At 43.7% G+C, this 19628-nt stretch overlaps 1 protein-coding gene across 2 annotated transcripts; it reads right to left on the bottom strand.

The window, feature by feature from the left end:
• Positions 1 to 11863: 11863 nt before the first annotated feature.
• Positions 11864 to 16547, bottom strand: cox-2 (cyclooxygenase-2). 2 transcript variants are annotated; one of them, NM_001124348.1, is given in 9 exon segments: positions 11864 to 13024; positions 13473 to 13620; positions 13961 to 14247; positions 14525 to 14855; positions 14983 to 15164; positions 15428 to 15571; positions 15837 to 15980; positions 16100 to 16216; positions 16426 to 16547. In NM_001124348.1, coding segments are annotated over 9 exon segments (1824 nt in total). In that variant the 5' UTR covers positions 16487 to 16547; the 3' UTR covers positions 11864 to 12614.
• Between the last annotated feature and the right edge of the window lie 3081 nt (positions 16548 to 19628).

Here is a 19628-nt window from a genome sequence, read left to right as displayed (position 1 = left end):
TTTCTGTTTGCGCCTTCTTTGTAGATTTGATTTGATTTGATTTAAATATCCCTTCCCTGGTGGGCTAATGCTAGATAGCATGTCACCACATGAAAAAGTATGACTACACAAACCATGAGCTAACATTATCTAGCTGGCTAGCTCACTAAAGAGGTCACAACAGTCCTTCTGCTAGCCTATGCTGGTTTTCTTCTTCCTTGTAAGAAAGGCAATGTACGTTGTACACATAACTACAGTCGGGGGTTATCTAGCAGATTTTCACAAGCAACTAGCTTTGACCTTACCAAAATAGCTTGTTAGCATATAGCAAACAGGGCTTACCTCATCACACGGCTCCAGCAATGCCTCTCGATTACAGAGGTAAAAAAATATTAAATGCAAATGTACTTATCGGAGTAGTGGTAACAATTCGGTACATAGCACAGAACCATCCTTGCTTCTGATCGACAGAGAGTTATCTACACTGAACAAAATATAAACGCAACATGTAAAGTCTTGGTCCCAACATGTAAAGTGTTTGTTTCTTTAGCTGAAAAAAAGATCCCAGAAATGTTCCACATTTACATAAGTATTCAGACCCTTTACTCAATAGTTTGTTGAAGCACCTTTAGCAGCGATTACAGCCTCGAGTCTTCTTGGGTATGACGGTACAAGCTTGGCACACCTGTATTTGTGGAGTTTCTTCCTTTCTTCTCAGCAGATCTTCTCAAGCTCTGTCAGCTTCGATGGGGAGTATCGCTCCACAGCTATTTTCAGGTCTCTCCAGAGATGTTTGATCGGGTTCAAGTCCGGGCTCTGTCTGGGCCAATCAAGGACATTCAGAGACTTGTCCTGAAGCCACTCCTGCGTTGTCTTGGCTGTGTGCTTAGGGTCATTGTCCTGTTGTAAGGTGAACCTTCACTCCAGTCTGAGTTCCTGAGCATTCTGGAGCAGGTTTTCATCAAGGAAAGCTCTGTACTTTGGTCCGTTCATCTTTCTCTTGATCCTGACTAGTCTCCCAGTCCCGGCCGCTGAAAAACATCCCCACAGCATGATGCTGCTACCACCATGCTTCACCGTAGGGATGGTGCCAGGTTTCCTTCAGACGCGACACTTGACATTCAGGCCAAAGAGTTCAATCTTGGTGTCATCAGACCAGGAGCCTTTTGGCAAACAAGTGGGCTGTGTGCCTTTAATTGAAGAGTGGCTTCTGTCTGGCCACTCTACCATAAAGGCCTGATTAGTGGAGTGCTGTAGAGATCGTTGTCCTTCTGGAAGGTTCTCCCATCGATTGTTCAGTTTGACTGGGCAGCCAGCTCTAGCAAAAGTCTTGGTGGTTACAAACGTCTTCCATTTAAGAATGATGGAGGCCACTATGTTATTGGGGACCTTCAATGCTGCAGACATTTTTTGGTACCCTTCCCCAGATCTGTACCTCAACACAATCCTGTCTCGGAACTCTACAGACAATTCCTTCGACCTCATGGCTTGGTTTTTGCTCTGACATGCATTGTCCACTGTGGGACCTTATACAGTATAGACAGGTGTGTGCCTTTCCAAATCATGTCCAATCAATTGAATTTACCACAGGTGGACTCCAATCAAGTCGTAGAAACATCTCAAGGATGATCAATGGAACAGGATGCACCTGAGCTCAATTTCGAGTATCATAGCAAAGGGTCTGAATACTTATGTAAATAAGGTATTTTTCTAAAGAAATATTTATGTTTTTGCTTTGTCATTATGGGGTATTGTTTGTAGATTGATGAAGAAAAAAGTTAATTTAAAACATTGTTTAAATATAAGGCTGGAAAATAACAAAATGTGGAAAAAGGGAAGGGGTCTGAATACCTTCTGAATGCACTGTACATCCCTGTGAGAATTTCTCCTTTGCCAAGATAATCCATCCACCTGACAGGTGTGGCATATCAAGAAGCTGATTAAACAGCATGATCATTACACATCATGATCATTACACAAAGGAGAAATGCTCACTAACATAAATGTAAACAAATATATGCACAACATTTGAGAGAAATACGCTTTTTTGTGCATATGGAATATTTCTGTGATCTTTTATTTCTGCTCATGAAACATGGGACCAACACTTAACTTATGTTGTGTTTATAATTTTTTCATTGTAGCTACTAGCTACGGCCTGGACCAGTGCTAGTGCGGACCAGAGCTAGCTAGGTACTAGCTACACCCTGGACCAGAGCTAGTGTGGATCAGAGGTACTAGCTACGCCGTAGACCAGAGCTAGCTAGCTACTAGATAATCGCTGGACCAGAGCTAGTGCAAACCAGTGCTACTAGCTATGCCCTGAACCACAGCTAGTGTGGACCAGAACTAGCTTGCTATTAACTACACCCTCTTCATCAGACTCAAAGCCAGACTCAAATCCAGACTCAGACTCTTCCTGACTCAGGCTGATTCTGAGTAGCATTGGAGGACCCTGAATAAGTCTGAGCAGAAGAGCTGAGCTTCCCATCTTCTCCTGTAAACAGACTGTTACGGTGCGTGAATGAGGACCCAAAAGCGAATTAACGTAAACAGAGCTTCTTTAATAACAAAACAAACGTAGGCTCAGATGGACCGGCAGATTCCGACAGGACAGGACAAGGTTGCAGCAAAAATGACGATAGTCTGGTTCAGGCATGAATAACACAAACAAGAATCCGACAAAGACAGGAACAAAAACAGAGAGAGATATAGAGGACTAATCAGAGGGAAAAAGGGAACAGGTGGGAAAAGGGGTGACGAGGTAGTTAGGAGGAGACAAGGAACAGCTGGGGGAAAGAGGGGGAGAAAAGGTAACCTAATAACGACCAGCAGAGGGAGACAGGGTGAAGGGAAAGGACAGAAACAAGACACAACATGACAATACATGACAGTACCCCCCCACTCACCGAGCGCCTCCTGGCGCACTCGAGGAGGAAACCTGGCGGCAACGGAGGAAATCATCGATCAGCGCACGGTCCAGCACGTCCCGAGAGGGAACCCAACTCCTCTCCTCAGGACCGTACCCCTCCCAATCTACTAGGTACTGATGACCACGGCCCCGAGGACGCATGTCCAAAATCCTACGGACCCTGTAGATGGGTGCGCCCTCGACAAGGATGGGGGGGGGGGGGGAAGACGAGCGGGGGCGCGAAGAACGGGCTTGACACAGGAGACATGGAAGACCGGGTGGACGCGACGAAGATATCGCGGAAGAAGAAGTCGAACTGCGACAGGATTAATGATCTGGGAAATACGGAACGGACCAATGAACCGCGGGGTCAACTTGCGAGAAGCGGTCTTAAGGGGAAGGTTCTGAGTGGAGAGCCAAACTCTCTGACCGCGACAATATCTAGGACTCTTAGTTCTACGCTTATTAGCAGCCCTCACAGTCTGCGCCCTATAACGGCAAAGTGCAGACCTGACCCTCTTCCAGGTGCGCTCGCAACGTTGGACAAAAGCCTGAGCGGAGGGGACGCTGGACTCGGCGAACTGAGAAGAGAACAGCGGAGGCTGGTACCCGAGGCTACTCTGAAAAGGAGATAGCCCGGTCGCAGACGAAGGAAGCGAGTTGTGGGCGTATTCTGCCCAGGGGAGCTGTTCTGACCAAGACGCAGGGTTGCGAAAAGAAAGACTGCGTAAGATGCGACCAATAGTCTGATTGGCCCGTTCTGCTTGACCGTTAGACTGGGGGTGAAAGCCGGAAGAGAGACTGACGGAAGCCCCAATCAAACGGCAAAACTCCCTCCAAAATTGAGACGTGAATTGCGGACCTCTGTCCGAAACGACGTCTGACGGAAGGCCATGAATTCTGAAAACATTCTCGATGATGATTTGTGCCGTCTCTTTAGCAGAAGGAAGCTTAGCAAGGGGAATAAAATGAGCCGCCTTAGAGAACCTGTCGACAACCGTAAGAATAACAGTCTTCCCCGCTGACGAAGGCAGTCCGGTGACAAAATCTAAGGCGATGTGAGACCACGGTCGAGAGGGAATGGGAAGCGGCCTGAGACGGCCGGCAGGAGGGGAGTTACCGGACTTAGTCTGCGCGCAGACCGAACAAGCAGCCACGAAGCGACGCGTGTCATGCTCCCGGGTGGGCCACCAAAAACGCTGGCGAATGGAAGCAAGCGTACCCCGAACGCCAGGGTGGCCGGCTAACTTGGCAGAGTGAGCCCACTGAAGAACGGCCAGACGAGTAGGAACGGGAACGAAAAGAAGGTTCCTGGGACAAGCGCGCGGCGACGGAGTTTGAGTGAGTGCTTGCTTTACCTGCCTCTCAATTCCCCAGACAGTCAACCCGACAACACGCCCCTCAGGGAGAATCCCCTCGGGGTCAGTGGAGGCTACTGAAGAACTGAAGAGACGAGATAAAGCATCAGGCTTGGTGTTCTTAGAGCCCGGACGAGAAGAAATCACGAACTCGAAACGAGCGAAAAACAGCGCCCAGCGCGCCTGACGCGCATTAAGTCGTTTGGCAGAACGGATGTACTCAAGGTTCCTATGGTCAGTCCAAACGACAAAAGGAACGGTCGCCCCCTCCAACCACTGTCGCCATTCGCCTAGGGCTAAGCGGATGGCGAGCAGTTCGCGGTTTCCCACATCATAGTTACGTTCCGACGGCGACAGGCGATGAGAAAAATACGCGCAAGGGTGGACCTTGTCGTCAGAGAGGGAGCGCTGAGAAAGAATGGCTCCCACGCCCACCTCTGACGCGTCAACCTCGACAACGAACTGTCTAGAGACGTCAGGTGTAACAAGGATAGGAGCGGATGTAAAACGATTCTTGAGGAGATCAAAAGCTCCCTGGGCGGAAACGGACCACTTAAAGCACGTCTTGACAGAAGTAAGGGCTGTGAGAGGAGCTGCCACCTGACCGAAATTACGGATGAAACGACGATAGAAGTTCGCGAAGCCGAGAAAGCGCTGCAGCTCGACGCGTGACTTAGGGACGGGCCAATCAATGACAGCTTGGACCTTAGCGGGATCCATCTTAATGCCTTCAGCGGAAATAACAGAACCGAGAAATGTGACGGAGGAGGCATGAAAAGTGCACTTCTCAGCCTTCACAAAAAGACAATTCTCTAAAAGGCGCTGGAGGACACGTCGAACGTGCTGAACATGAATCTGGAGTGACGGTGAAAAAATCAGGATATCGTCAAGGTAAACGAAAACAAAGATGTTCAGCATGTCTCTCAGGACATCATTGACTAATGCCTGAAAGACAGCTGGAGCGTTAGCGAGGCCGAAAGGAAGAACCCGGTATTCAAAGTGCCCTAACGGAGTGTTAAACGCCGTCTTCCACTCGTCCCCCTCCCTGATGCGCACGAGATGGTAAGCGTTACGAAGGTCCAACTTAGTGAAAAACCTGGCTCCCTGCAGGATCTCGAAGGCTGAAGACATAAGAGGAAGCGGATAACGATTCTTCACTGTTATGTCATTCAGCCCTCGATAATCTATGCAGGGGCGCAGGGACCCGTCCTTCTTCTTAACAAAAAAAAACCCCGCTCCGGCGGGAGAGGAGGAGGGGACTATGGTACCGGCGGCAAGAGCTACAGACAAATAATCTTCGAGAGCCTTACTTTCGGGAGCCGACAGAGAGTATAGTCTACCCCGGGGGGGAGTGGTTCCCGGAAGGAGATCAATACTACAATCATATGACCGGTGTGGAGGAAGAGAGGTGGCCCTGGACCGACTGAACACCGTGCGCAGATCGTGATATTCCTCCGGCACCCCTGTCAAATCACCAGGCTCCTCCTGTGAAGAAGAGACAGAGGAAACAGGAGGGATAGCAGATATTAAACATTTCACATGACAAGAGACGTTCCAGGAGAGGATAGAATTACTAGACCAATTAATAGAAGGATTATGACAAACTAGCCAGGGATGGCCCAAAACAACAGGTGTAAAAGGTGAACGAAAAATTAAAAAAGAAATGGTTTCGCTATGATTACCAGAGACAGTGAGGGTTAAAGGTAGCGTCTCACGCTGAATCCTGGGGAGAGGACTACCATCCAAGGCGAACAAGGCCGTGGGCTCCCTTAACTGTCTGAGAGGAATGTCATGTTCCCGAGCCCAGGTCTCGTCCATAAAACAGCCCTCCGCCCCAGAGTCTATTAAGGCACTGCAGGAAGCTGACGAACCGGTCCAGCGTAGATGGACCGACAAGGTAGTGCAGGATCTTGAAGGAGAGACAGGAGTAGTAGCGCTCACCAGTAGCCCTCCGCTTACTGATGAGCTCTGGCTTTTACTGGACATGAAGTGACAAAATGACCAGCGGAACCGCAATAGAGACAGAGGCGGTTGGTGATTCTCCGTTCCCTCTCTTTAGTCGAGATGCGGATACCTCCCAGCTGCATAGGCTCAGCACCCGAGCCGGCAGAGGAAGATGGTAGTGATGCGGAGAGGGGGGCAACGGAGAACGCGAGCTCCTTTCCACGAGCTCGGTGACGAAGATCAACCCGTCGCTCAATGCGAATAGCGAGTTCAATCAAGGAATCCACGCTGGAAGGAACCTCCCGGGAGAGAATCTCATCCTTTACCTCTGCGCGGAGACCCTCCAGAAAACGAGCGAGCAAAGCCGGCTCGTTCCAGCCACTGGAGGCAGCAAGAGTGCGAAACTCAATAGAGTAGTCTGTTATGGATCGATTACCTTGACATAGGGAAGGCAGGGCCCTGGAAGCCTCCTCCCCAAAAACAGATCGATCAAAAACCCGTATCATCTCCTCCTTAAAGTCCTGATACTGGTTAGTACACTCAGCCCTTGCCTCCCAGATTGCCGTGCCCCACTCACGAGCCCGTCCAGTAAGGAGAGATATGACGTAGGCGATACGAGCAGTGCTCCTGGAGTAAGTGTTGGGCTGGAGAGAAAACACAATATCACACTGGGTGAGGAACGAGCGGCATTCAGTGGGCTCCCCAGAGTAACACGGCGGGTTATTGATTCTGGGCTCCGGAGATTCGAAAGCCCTGGAAGTGGCCGGTGGATCGAGGCGGAGATGGTGAACCTGTTCTGTGAGGTTGGAGACTTGGTTGGCCAGGGTCTCAACGGCATGTCGAGCAGCAGACAACTCCTGCTCGTGTCTGCCTAGCATCGCTCCCTGGATCTCGACGGCTGAGTGGAGAGGATCCGAAGTCGCTGGGTCCATTCTTGGTCGGATTCTTCTGTTACGGTGCGTAAATGAGGACCCAAAAGCGAATTAACGTAAACAGAGCTTCTTTAATAACAAAACAAACGTAGGCTCAGATGGACCGGCAGATTCCGACAGGACAGGACAAGGTTGCAGCAAACATGACGATAGTCTGGTTCAGGCATGAATAACACAAACAAGAATCCGACAAAGACAGGAACAAAAACAGAGAGAGATATAGAGGACTAATCAGAGGGAAAAAGGGAACAGGTGGGAAAAGGGGTGACGAGGTAGTTAGGAGGAGACAAGGAACAGCTGGGGGAAAGAGGGGGAGAAAAGGTAACCTAATAACAACCAGCAGAGGGAGACAGGGTGAAGGGAAAGGACAGAAACAAGACACAACATGACAATACATGACACAGACTGTATTCTCTTTTAAGACACACCAATACCAACCTGTCAGACTGTGTTACTGGGACTGCGAATGCCATTTTAGACATCCTGATGATTATCATCTCTGCATACATCACATGGACATCCTAAGCTGTCTATGAGAAGGAAGCCAGAAGTAACTTTACAAGTCACACACAGATCTGTTTTGATGTTAGCCAAAATCCACATTATCTATGTAACCAGTCCTAAATGTGAAGAATGGGCACGAGTCTAACTATAGACTTTTAACACTAGCCCACCTAGTCAACAAAATAATCAGGTGACAGGTTATAAGTGCCGACTCAGCTAACTAGTGACACAGCATCTCTCTGACTCTAGCTCACCTCCACATCACCTTTTCAAGCTCCGTGTGGTGCCGAAGCCTGTGCATGTGCTTGTGCGTGTCGTGTAAGATAGATTATTTAAAAAAATAAAAAATGCATAGTCAAATAACATCTCTGTAATACCATGTTAGACATGAGATGTTGACAAGTCGAACATCTCTACATACTAGTGGTGTGCCGATCTAGCCTAAATAGAAGTTGGCAATACAATGGGAAAGTGTGACCACTTCCGTTTTTTCCCCTTTTCGAATTGTCCTGACTTGCCTAGTTAAATGAAGGTTACATTTTTTAAAAGCGCAAAATGCATGAAAATGCAATCCCAAGTCTTCAGGCGATAGAAATCTGAATGCACTACCAAGGCTTTGATAAGTTTATTTAATGGTACTCCTGTGGATATACAGTGCGTGCGGAAAATATTCAGACCCCTTCAATTTTTCCACATTTTGTTACATTAAAGCCTTACTCTAAAATTGGTTAAATTGTTTGTTTTTTCCTCGTCAATCTACACACAATGCCCCATAAATATATTTTTTACATTTTTGCAAAGTTCAATATTGGTTTCATCAGACCAGAGAATCTTGTTTCTCATGGTCTGAGAGTCCTTTAGGTGCCTTTTGGCAAACTCCAAGCGGCTGTCATGTGCCTTTTACTGAGTAGTGGCTTCCGTCTGGACACTCTACCATACAGGCCTCATTGCTGGAGTACTTCAGAGATGGTTGTCCTTCTGGAAGGTTCTTGCATCTCCACAGAGGAACTCTGGAGCTCTGTCAGAGTGACCGTCGTGTTCTTGGTCACCTCCCTGACCAAGGCCCTTCTCCCCCAATTGCTCAGTTTGGCCGGGCGGCCAGCTCTAAGAAGAGTCTTGGTGGTTCTAAACTTCTTCCATTTAAGAATGTGCCTCGTCTACGAACAATTCCGTAAACCTCGTGGCTTGTTTTTTGCTCTGACATGCACTATCAACTCTGGGACCTCATATAGACAGGTGTGTGCCTTTCCAAGTCATGTCCAATCAATTGAATTTACCACAGGTGGACTCCAATCAAGTTGTAGAAAAATCACAAGGATGATCAATGGAAACAGGATCCACCTGAGCTCAATTTTGTGTCTCATAGCAAAGGGTCTGAATACTTTTGTAAATAAGGGATTTCTGTTTTTTGTTTTTTAATTTGCAAACCTTCTAAAAACCTGTTTTCTCTTTGTTATTATGGGTTATTGTGAGTAGATTGATGAGGGGAAAAAATTATTTAATCCACTTTAGAAAATGAATCATTTGCACACACTGCACATTTTTCTATTGTGTTATTGACTGTACATTTGTTTATCACATGTGTAACTCTGTGCTGTTTGTGTCGCACTGCTTTGCTTTATCTTGGCCAGCTCGCAGTTGTAAATGAATACTTGTTCTCAACTGGCCTACCTGGTTAAATAAAAGTGAAACAAAATTTACAAAAATTATAGACAAACATTAGAATGGCCTTCCTGAAGAGCTCATTGACTTTCAACGCGGCACCGTCATAGGATTTCACCTTTCCAACAAGTCAGTTCATCAAATGTCTGCCCTGTAAGTGCTGTTATTGTGAAGTGGAAATGTCTAGGAGCAACAACGGCTCGGCTGTAAAGTGGTAGGTCACACAAGCTCACAGAACGGGACCGCCAAATGCTGAAGCGTGTAACACGTAAAAATAATCTCGATGATTCTGTGCTTTCAACTTTGTGGCAACAGTTTGGTGAAGGCCCTTTCCTGTTTCAGCATGACAATTCCCTGTGCACAAAACGAGGTCAATACAGAAATTGTTTGTCGAGACCGGTGTGGAAGAACTTGACTGGCCTGCACAGAGCCCTGACTTCAAACCCATCGAACATCTTTGGGACGAATTGGAACGACGACCACAAGCCAGGTCTAATCGCTCAACATCAGTGCCCGACCTCAGTAATGCTCTTGTGGCTGAATGGAAGTCCCCACAGCAATGTTCCATCATATAGTGGAAAGCCGTTCCAGAAGAGTGGAGACAGTTATTGCAACAAAGTGTTTACAGTGCCTTCAGAAAGTATTCACACCGCTTGACTTATTCCACATGTTGTGTTACAACCTGAATTCTAAACGGATAAAAATAAAAATCTCACCTATCCACACAATACCCAATAACGACAAAGTGAAAACATGTTTTTAGAAAGTTTTCAAATGTATTGGGAAATGAAATACAGAAATACCTCATTTACATAAGTATTCACACCCCTGAGTCAATACTTTGTAGAAGAACCTTTTGCAGCGATTACAGCTGCGAGTCTTTAAGTCTCTAACAGCGTTCCAAACCTGGATTGTCCAACATTTGCCCATTATTCTATGCAAAATTATTCAAGCTCTTTCAAATTGGTTGATCATTGCTAGACAACCATTTTCAGGTCTTACCATAGAGTTTGAGATAGATATAAGTCAAAACTGTACATTCATTGTCTGCTTGGTAAGCATCTCAATGTAGATTTGGCCTTGTGTTTTAGGTTGTGGTCCTGCTGAAAGGTGAATTCATCTCTGTGTCTGGTAGAAAGCAGACTGAACCAGGTTTTCCTCTGGGATTTTGCCTGTGCTTAGCTCATTACATTTATTTTTTATCCTGAAAACCTCTCCAGTCCATAACGATTACAAGCATACCCATATTACCCATAATATGATGCAGCCACCACTGTGATTGAAAATATGGAGAATGGTACTCAGTAATGTGCTGCCACAAACATAACTCCTTGTTTTCATGACAAAAGGGAATTGCTTTGCCACATCAGGTACTGTCGTGGAAATATTGAATCAAATATCTCTCCGATACCAGAGCTTGTGAATTCAAATAGACTTTATTGCAAACAGTAACAAAGCCGAGCAATTCCATGGAAGAACTGACTCTCCATTCTTTGTACCTTGATTGGTACTTCTCCTTAACTTTGTCCCTGACCTGTTTGGAGAGCTCCTTGGTCTTCATGGTGCCGCTTGCTTGATGGTGCCCCTTGCTTAATGGTGTTGCAGACTCTGGGGCCTTTCAGAACAGGTATATATATACTGAGATCGTGTGACACTTAGAATGCACACAGGTGGACTTTATTTAACTAATTATGTGATTTCTGAAGGTAATTGGTTGCACCAGAATGTACAGTGCCTTGCGAAAGTATTCGGCCCCCTTGAACTTTGCGACCTTTTGCCACATTTCAGGCTTAATTGGGCATAATTTTGCATGCCCAATTTTTCAGTTTTTTGTTAAAAAAGTTTGAAATATCCAATAAATGTCTTTCCACTTCATGATTGTGTCCCACTTGTTGTTGATTCTTCACAAAAAAATACAGTTTTATATCTTTATGTTTGAAGCCTGAAATGTGGCAAAAAGTCGCGAAGTTCAAGGGGGCCGAATACTTTCGCAAGGCACTGTATTTAGGGGCTTTGTAGCATAGGGGATGAATACATATACACACACCACTTTTAAGTTTTGTATTTTTTTGAATTTTTTGAAACAAGTTTTTTTTTTCTTTTTACTTCATAAATTTGGAAGATTTTGTGTATGTCCATTACATGAAATCCAAATAAAAATCTATTTAAATTAAAGGTTAAATGCAACAAAATAGGAAAAAACGCCAAGTGGGATGAATACTTTTTCAAGGTACTCTAGGTGGCCTTCGTTGCAAGGCATTAGAAAACCTTCCTGATCTTTGTGGTTGAATATGTGTTTGAAATTCACTGCTAGACTGAGGGACCTAACAGATAATTGTATGTGTGGGGTAGAGAGACGAGGTAGTCATTAAAAAGTAATGTTAAACATTATTAGCCCATGCAACTTATGTGACTTGTTAAGCAATTTTTTTTTACTCCTGAGCCTATTTGGGCTTACCACAAAAAAGGGGTTGAATTGACTCAAGATATTTCAAATTTTGTAAAAATGTCAAAAAAGATCATTTTCCATTGACATTATGGGATATTGTGTATAGGTCATTGACAAAACAATCTCAATTTAATATTTTTTTTATTCAGGCAGTAACACAACAAAATGTGGAAAAGGTCAAGGGGTGACATAGTGACATGAATATAATATATTGAATCAGACTAATAAAATTATAATCTTGACAGATCGATTGTCTTTTAATGTTTTCTCAAGTGCCTAACCATTTTAGTTGGAATGTAAATTATGACTTTCATAACATTTAAGGGGCAATCCGCAGTTGAAACAATAACAAAAAACAGACAGCCCGCCACTGTCTTTGGTAAACAGCTGAGGGATGGGGCTGGAGAAAAATACTGTGTCTTCATACTTTCTGAAAAAACGGTATATTTCTACATCCATTATACACTTCATCCATTTACAATAATAAAGTCTTTGTCTTTAAAGTAACAAAAAAAGTATTGACAAATACAGCCCAGCTGTATCCATTCAGTAGCTGAACAACATACAAGTATTGCTAATAGTTATTTTCTTCAAGTAAATGCAACTCCTTCAAGTTCCACATTGTATACAGAGTAAACTAACTTGCTTTTGTTCATGTAAGACATTTGTAATAGGTATCCATATTTAAAAACATAATAATGACTTAATAACTTAATAACAACTCAATATTCAACAGTACAAAATAAATATTAAATACATAAATTAATCAATAATAAATAACTAAATAAAGCAAATTAAGCTAAAACGAGACCATCTTTAGAACACTGAGAAACTGTGTATTTGTGTACTTGAATAGAACCTAGTGTTTAAGTTATTTAAAGCTCTGAAGTCCTTTCTTTGAACAGAACACCTGGGTTCATGTCACTCAGGTGGGCCTCACTTGTGTTGACTGACGCCGACTCAAATGCTCTCAAAAAATCAGGCACTTGAAAGGACACCATCGGACAAGAACCCTTGACATTGCTGCACACCAGCCTCTCCAATGAAGCAGTGTTGACGATGTCAAAGCCCACACTCCCGCCGAACGTGCTGGGCATCCAGTATTCCGGCGAGCAAATGGGGTTTCCCAGGAGACCTTTCAGGGAGTAGGGTGCACCCATCTCGACCATAGTCTCCCCGAAAACAGCGTTAGGTCTGGGGCGCTCCACCAGAAGGCCTGGGTACAGCTCCACAGCATCTACATCCCCATATAGACTCTCTAGTTCCGCAGCCAGCTCTGTCTCTCCTGCAACACCAACAGAACAACAAACAAAGGGTTAATAAATCTAGCCTGCTACTCACAAATGTCTATACCACAATGCAGCAAAAGAAAGGCATGCAATACATCCTCACCTCCCCCCAAAAAATAAGTTGACAAACAAAGTGCATGCTATGACAAGTCTGTGTTTTGGTCTTTATGGGAACTCAATAACACAAGTACAGACACCATACACTTGGATCACTCCCTCCCTGCCCACTCACTCCCTGCCCACTCTCTATCAGCAGCTGTCATGAAGGTGGTAACGATGCCAATAACAAAAGAGCTGAACCAATCCTGTCACTTTATCCAGGGACTACTTCAGTTGCCATGGACCTGTGCTTACTAAATGTTACCTTTCACCTAGTAACTAAGTAACTATTCGATTGAGGATATACACATATCATAATAGGGTGTGTACAATTTCAGTTCTCACCTGTGAGGTCCTCAAAGGAGGTGTAGGCCCTCATGTTGAAGCGTTTCCTGTAGGCGTTGAGGGACTGGTAACGCATGTCTCTGCTGTGCTCCAGGGCCTTAGCTGCCACGCCCACTAGTGCAGGAGGCAGGTTCCGTCCACCAGCCACCTGGGAACCAAAGGGAATCAAGATCCTCGGTCAATATCAACTTTTGACACCTTTTTTTCTCTGTAAAAATATCTTGTTGGGGTATGGTGTCTGTTGTCATTCTCGTTAATATATTTCCACCATTAGATATAGGTGTTGTTGCCCTACGAAGTGAACACCTACCAAACTCCAGTGCCCTTATACAGCTCCACTCATTTATTCATTATTTAGCATATAAAGTTGATATAAGAATTGTCACTTAGGCCCCAATGTAAGACTATTGCTGTTAGGATCTTAGTGTCCACTCATTTCCGCTATTCCTCATCGGACCCCACGGTGTCCACCCCACAAGACAACTCACCCTTCCAGCGATCTGCTTGGTGAAGGACTCCACCAGGTTGTTGATGCCGTGCTCTGTGACCAGGGAGTTGTTGAAGACAAACTGGGGGTAGGTGTAGGCGCGGTCCTCAATGCTGAAGGTTTCAGGCATCAGCGGGTGCCAGTGGTAGAGGGTATTGAACTCAGCTGCGATACGGTTCTGGTACTGGAAACGCTGGTTGAAGAGGAGCTCCGGGTCGAACTTGAGCTGGAAGTGGTAGCCACTCAGGTGCTGGACATAGTCCTCAATCACGATCTTAATGGTCTCGCCTGCGAGCCAGGAAAGAAGGGAGGGCGGGAGTAAGAGAATGCATGACAACACTCCTTGAGGTTGGTGAGACATTTCTCAATAAACACCTGACACCCAAATATAGAGTTTTGATCTGTTTTATACAGAGCTGTTTTCATCTGTATGCATTGTACAGTTTCTAGAACATACTTGAATATTGCCATACTTTGATCATATACGATTCCCATTATAAGGACCTGAAGTGTTTATGACCAGTAGGTACAGTATGCGTGTCCACTTTTGGTACTGGTGACTCACCAATTAGGATGAGGCGTGTGGTCTGGAAGATGCGTTCGTCGTCCCATTCGGGATGCTCCTGCCTCAGGACGTCACAGACACGGTTGTGCTCGCGCAGCCAGATGGTGGCATACATCATGAGCCCGGGGACCAAGCCAAAATGCTCGTGGCCCACAGCGAAGCGGTGCTCCTCGGGCACTTGGGGTGGGTAGTGCATCTCGGCCCCAACCTCCCTTACCAATGGGGGGTAGACCTCGCCGTTCAAAACCCGATACTTCAGTTTGCCATCCTTGAACAGCCTCAGCTTGTGCTGTCTCTCCAGAGTGTCTCCGTAAACATGGTTTAAGTCCACCTGAAACACAGAGGTAGAAAGTGAGTCCAAACATACACTCTAAGTTAAAGTCAACCATGAAACAAAATGGAAACATATTTTCATGTGACAGACGCACTATTTGTCATGTATTGTAAATTAGACTTACGCCATGGCCCAAGGCTTTGGTGAAAGCTGGTCCTTTCATGAAGTCTGATTTGAAGAACTGGTGGGTGAAGTGCTGGGCGAAGAAGGCGAACATGAGATTGGAACCCTGAGGATCCGGAATGAACCGCTTCCTCAACAAAACCTTCTCCACCACGAGCTTGACATCCGGGAGCACTGCTCTTCCTATCAAGAGACAAAAAAAGATGTTAGGAACATAATTGGGGTTCTATCTCAACAAAAAAATGTATTTGGTTAATAAAGACAGTTAAAATAATGTTCATATGACTGCGTTATTGTTCCGTCTCCTTTTGGACTCTTGGGAAGTCTGTGACTTTCGACTGGTGGGAATGATTGAGTAACCCATCGGAGGGGAATTTTTAAGGTTTCCATAATCTCAGGTAAACTGTAAGGAATCCCAAAAGACTGGTTAGGCGTGAACTCATTACCTGCGGTTCCCATAGGTGTAGGGCAGTCCTTTGGCAATGGGGGGAGCGTCCGTGTGTAGTAAGACAGATTGGAGTAGGCCTCCCAGCTCTTGTAGCCATAATCAGCATTGTAAGTCGGTGGGCTGTCCACCAAATGTGAGCGGGCTATAGAGGCAAAGGCAGAAATATTTATTTTGTTAGGAAGCTGAGCAAGGACCTAATCTTTTAAATTGAATGTAAAAATAAAAAAAATATTTTCAATGTGTTATTTATTTATTTATTATATTCTTACTTTATCTCCATACTTCCCATGTCAGTAAATACCATATATCCACATAATTAATTGAGTCAACTTTCTTTCATTCATTAACAAATCTTAATGCAAACTTCTATAATGCGCTAACGAAAAGGTTTTACTATTTCAACTTACATGTCAGGACATAGCTCATTATAGCGTTTCTCACAAAGGTGATCTTGTTGATGACGTTCCACAACCCTTTGTAGTGAGTAAGGATGTAGTGAATAGTGTTCGGAGCTGGTTTCAATGATATTTTTATCCATGTTAGGAATTCAGCTGCAGAGTGGATAGAAGTGGGAAATATGTATGACAACAATAACGAATAAATCGCGGTAATAAGAATGCCCCATTATATCGTTGGAATAATCTGTATTACTGAAAAATGTTTTACTTACGAGTTGTGCAGTTCTTTCCATAATATCCAGTCCTTGTGCAGTCGCACTCATAGTTGTCAAAGCCTTTTGAATTACATAACCCCCTATTTTCACAAGGCTGTGCACAGCAAGGATCAACTGAAAAGATACGGCAAAAGTTTAGAAGGCTATACAAAAGTATTATTAATGACAATTTTTTTTTCATTACAAGCATTATAATCTTTAACAAACAATTCAGATAAATCGAAAACACCTGCTGTACAGTAAAGGTATAATTTAGTTATTCACAATAGAATAACTAAAGATGAAAAAAATATTCACATGAGAATCAAAATAAATATGCTCACCTCCTTCGCAGAAGTAGAGCCCCACAGTCAAGAGCAAAATTATACAGATTACTCTATTCATCCCCGAAAGATTCTATTGAATCGCAATCCGGTATAAAATGTCAAATTCCAGTCGACTCCTGCTCACTTCTGGTCACAGTGATTCTGAGGTTCTTGGATGCCTGGTCCATATTTATGTATGATGCTCATTCCAAGCTCCTACGCAAACTATTACGCTCTTGTCGAGGGGAGCCGGGAGGGGAACATTTTAACCAATCATCTTCCTCTTGGAGGTATTTGGTCTCTTCTGCATCCAGTCTATTTTGGCATCCACATAGTGAGAATTTAAAACAATAAAACAAAAGTATTTACAGTGTATTCAATCACTGAACATTGTTTTTTCGTCTTATTTTATTCTATTGTGTAAAGATTGATAAGAAAAGTAACACATTTTCTAAAAACGTATAACAGGCAGAATCTATCGCACATCCAAAATCGATTAGTGAAAGAATTAACAACAAGAAAAAGTATCCGCACACTTCCAGGTAGATCCAAAAAGTATTTTGATCGTAACTATACTTTCGGTCAGTTGACCTCTGGCTCTCTGTGTGTCCTTATCTATCACTATGGTTTTTGGAGAAATGCTCCGATGAAGGTCGACTGACCGAAAGCGTAACTACAATCAAAATAAATGTGCATCTGACTGGACGTGTGTTGAGACTTTTCCTTGTTTTCCCCACTTAATATTGATAACAAAACTGAAAGAAATACAGCCTACAGCCCTACACTGTTGCGACTAAGTATCCATTCTTATTTGAGACACCAGGCTAATACCACACTAAAGTTTGTCGGCCATAGGGAAGATTTACTTTACCATCATAGGCTATCTGACGCTGTCAACAAACGTTTTGGCACACAATACTAAAGTATTTGGACTTTATTGTGTTTATATCCTCAACAGTTTTTGGTACATGTATATGTATCTGTTTCGGGTTGTAACATTTGTATGTGTTTTAAATTGTTAACCCTCCTGTTATGTTGAGGTTCAATTTGACCCATTTCTGCTTTTGAGTTGTCTAAAATACTAGTTTACCTCTCTTTTTTGCCATGAAATTAAATGACTTTTCCTAATTTAGGGTCATAAACCTAACTTCAAAATGTGGACACACTGATGTGTTGTGGAATGTCTGTAGATTTTGTATTCAAACATGAGTTGGTGCGTCATTTTGACCAAGGAGGCTTTCATGTGTACAGATATTTGCACAGGTCCAAAATAAACAAGTGTCTTTGATGTCTTTTGTTTTGACTGGTTCTGGTTGCACTTTTATAATTCTGTTTGGGTGAAAAGGAGCTTTCCCCAAGCTTCTCCTTCTCAGTGCGAGAGCAGCAGATCTCTGACACAGACACTGCAAAAATGAGCTCCCAAAAAATGTTCAGTCAACGAAGCCTCGTCACAAATTCTGGACTGTGACAGTGAAATAGAAGAAGAGGTTTCAGAGACAGAAGACATTTCAGAGATGGAGGACAATGCTGTTGATGATCCAGATAATGCGTTTTTTCTTTGGTGAAGAGGATTCAGAGGAGGGGTCTGGTATACCATCCCCTCCATCAGATGAGAGGACATGAAAGTCTAAACAAGGTACTATAAGGAAGTCAAGGTAGACTGTCAGTTTCCAGTGTAATCAAAATTGTTCCAGGGCCTACACCCCCCCCCCCCCCCCCCCCTGCTTAGGGAAACAGAAAAGGCTTGTTTGTGAGAGAGGAAATATGTTTAACCAAAAGTTCTCAAATATATTGTTTTTTAAATGAAATTTTCTTGTATTTCTTTCTTTCTGTAACGTCTGAGAAGACAAAATAAAGTTTGGTCTGTTTTTACTTGGTTCTTTGACTGTCTTGAGTGTGTTTAAACTGTGTGTGTCAATCTGAACCAATCCACAATGGATGTCCCCCCCACCACTGCACCCCCCGCCCCGCCCCACCCTAGCAAAGCACAAGGGTTAAATCAATCAATTGGATATCACATAATAAATAATCATCCTAATCATTCATAATTATTTATTAGGACTATTATTATGGTTATTATTTATACAGCTGTTTTTCTCATTTTTATTCTCATTCATATTAACACAATATTATTTTACTTTGAAAATGCATTATTGGTAAACTTCCAAAGCAATAACCAGTATGTAAGGCATGGACCATATATATAGAAATCGTGGACATTTGTTTAGTAAAAACAGTAGGATAAATATAAATGTTCTCTTCTTTCCTTTTTAAGAGCTTTGTCAAAACGGACCACGTGCACGGACCATGTACAGTATGGACGGTGGGAGCTATATGGACGGTCAGACGCATTTGTCGTCATTTGGCGCCGACATGTGGACAAATGTACAACTGTCTTTACAGCAGTGGTGGAAAAAGTACTAAATTGTCATACTTGAGTAAAAGTAGAAATACCTTAATATAAAATGACTGAAGAAAAAGTCAAAGTCACCCAGTAAAATACTACTTGAGTAAAAGTCTAAAAGTATTTGGTTTTAAAACTACTTAAGTATCAAAAGTAAATGGAATTGCTAAAGTGTAGTTAAGTATCAAAAGTAAAAGCAGATATAATTTAAAATTCCTTATATTAAGCAAACCAGACGGCACAATTGTTTTATTGACGAATAGCCAGGGGCACACTCCAACACTCAAACATAATTCACAAACGAAGCATTTGTCTTTAGTGAGTCTGCCAGATCAGATGTACTGTATCTCCACCAGAATTCCCACCAGCTTGGTACAAGGTCGTCAAGTTTCTCATTAGCAGCTTTGAGAAATTCCTTGTATATAACGCTCACCCACCTGGGGGCTTTGGCTTTGTTTGGCCAACCTTGCCAGGCAGGCTCAGACTCTTGAGGGGACAGTGTTGCTTTAGTGGGTCTCTGACCGCGTTTATCTATCTGTCTTGGCCACGTATAGGCTACTTGCAGTAGGCCTATAAAACAGATAAGGACTTCTCCTTAGTGTGTGGGTTGCTCAGGTGGGTGTCTAGGGTATAGGGTTGGGGACCGTTCCATCATGATAGGACAATAAATAAATAGCTATTTGTCATTTATTTTCAAATGTATATCCCATATCTGCACAAAATAGAAAACTCAGTCACAACTCCTGCTCACAGACACACATGGGCTCTGGCATTTGCAACCATTTCCATTTTTCCCCACACTTTTCCAATCACAAAA

Source organism: Oncorhynchus mykiss, chromosome 8 (genome assembly GCF_057628025.1).
Source record: "Oncorhynchus mykiss isolate SJ-2025 chromosome 8, ASM5762802v1, whole genome shotgun sequence".
NCBI lineage: Eukaryota > Metazoa > Chordata > Actinopteri > Salmoniformes > Salmonidae > Oncorhynchus > Oncorhynchus mykiss.
The sequence above is the reverse complement of the archived record's forward strand: the minus strand, read 5'-3'. Positions and strand labels throughout refer to the sequence as shown.

Bases quoted from the DNA above. Each gene is read 5' to 3' on its own strand.
- cox-2 (XM_021611217.3), bottom strand. From the start codon at position 16,292: ATGCTTGTAATGAAAAAAAAATTGTCATTAATAATACTTTTGTATAGC. The intron at 15,981-16,099 runs GTAAGTAAAACA...TCCACTCTGCAG, and splicing joins TGGAAAGAACTGCACAACTC to CTGAATTCCTAACATGGATA. The intron at 15,165-15,427 runs GTAATGAGTTCA...GTCTCTTGATAG, and splicing joins TACACCTATGGGAACCGCAG to GAAGAGCAGTGCTCCCGGAT.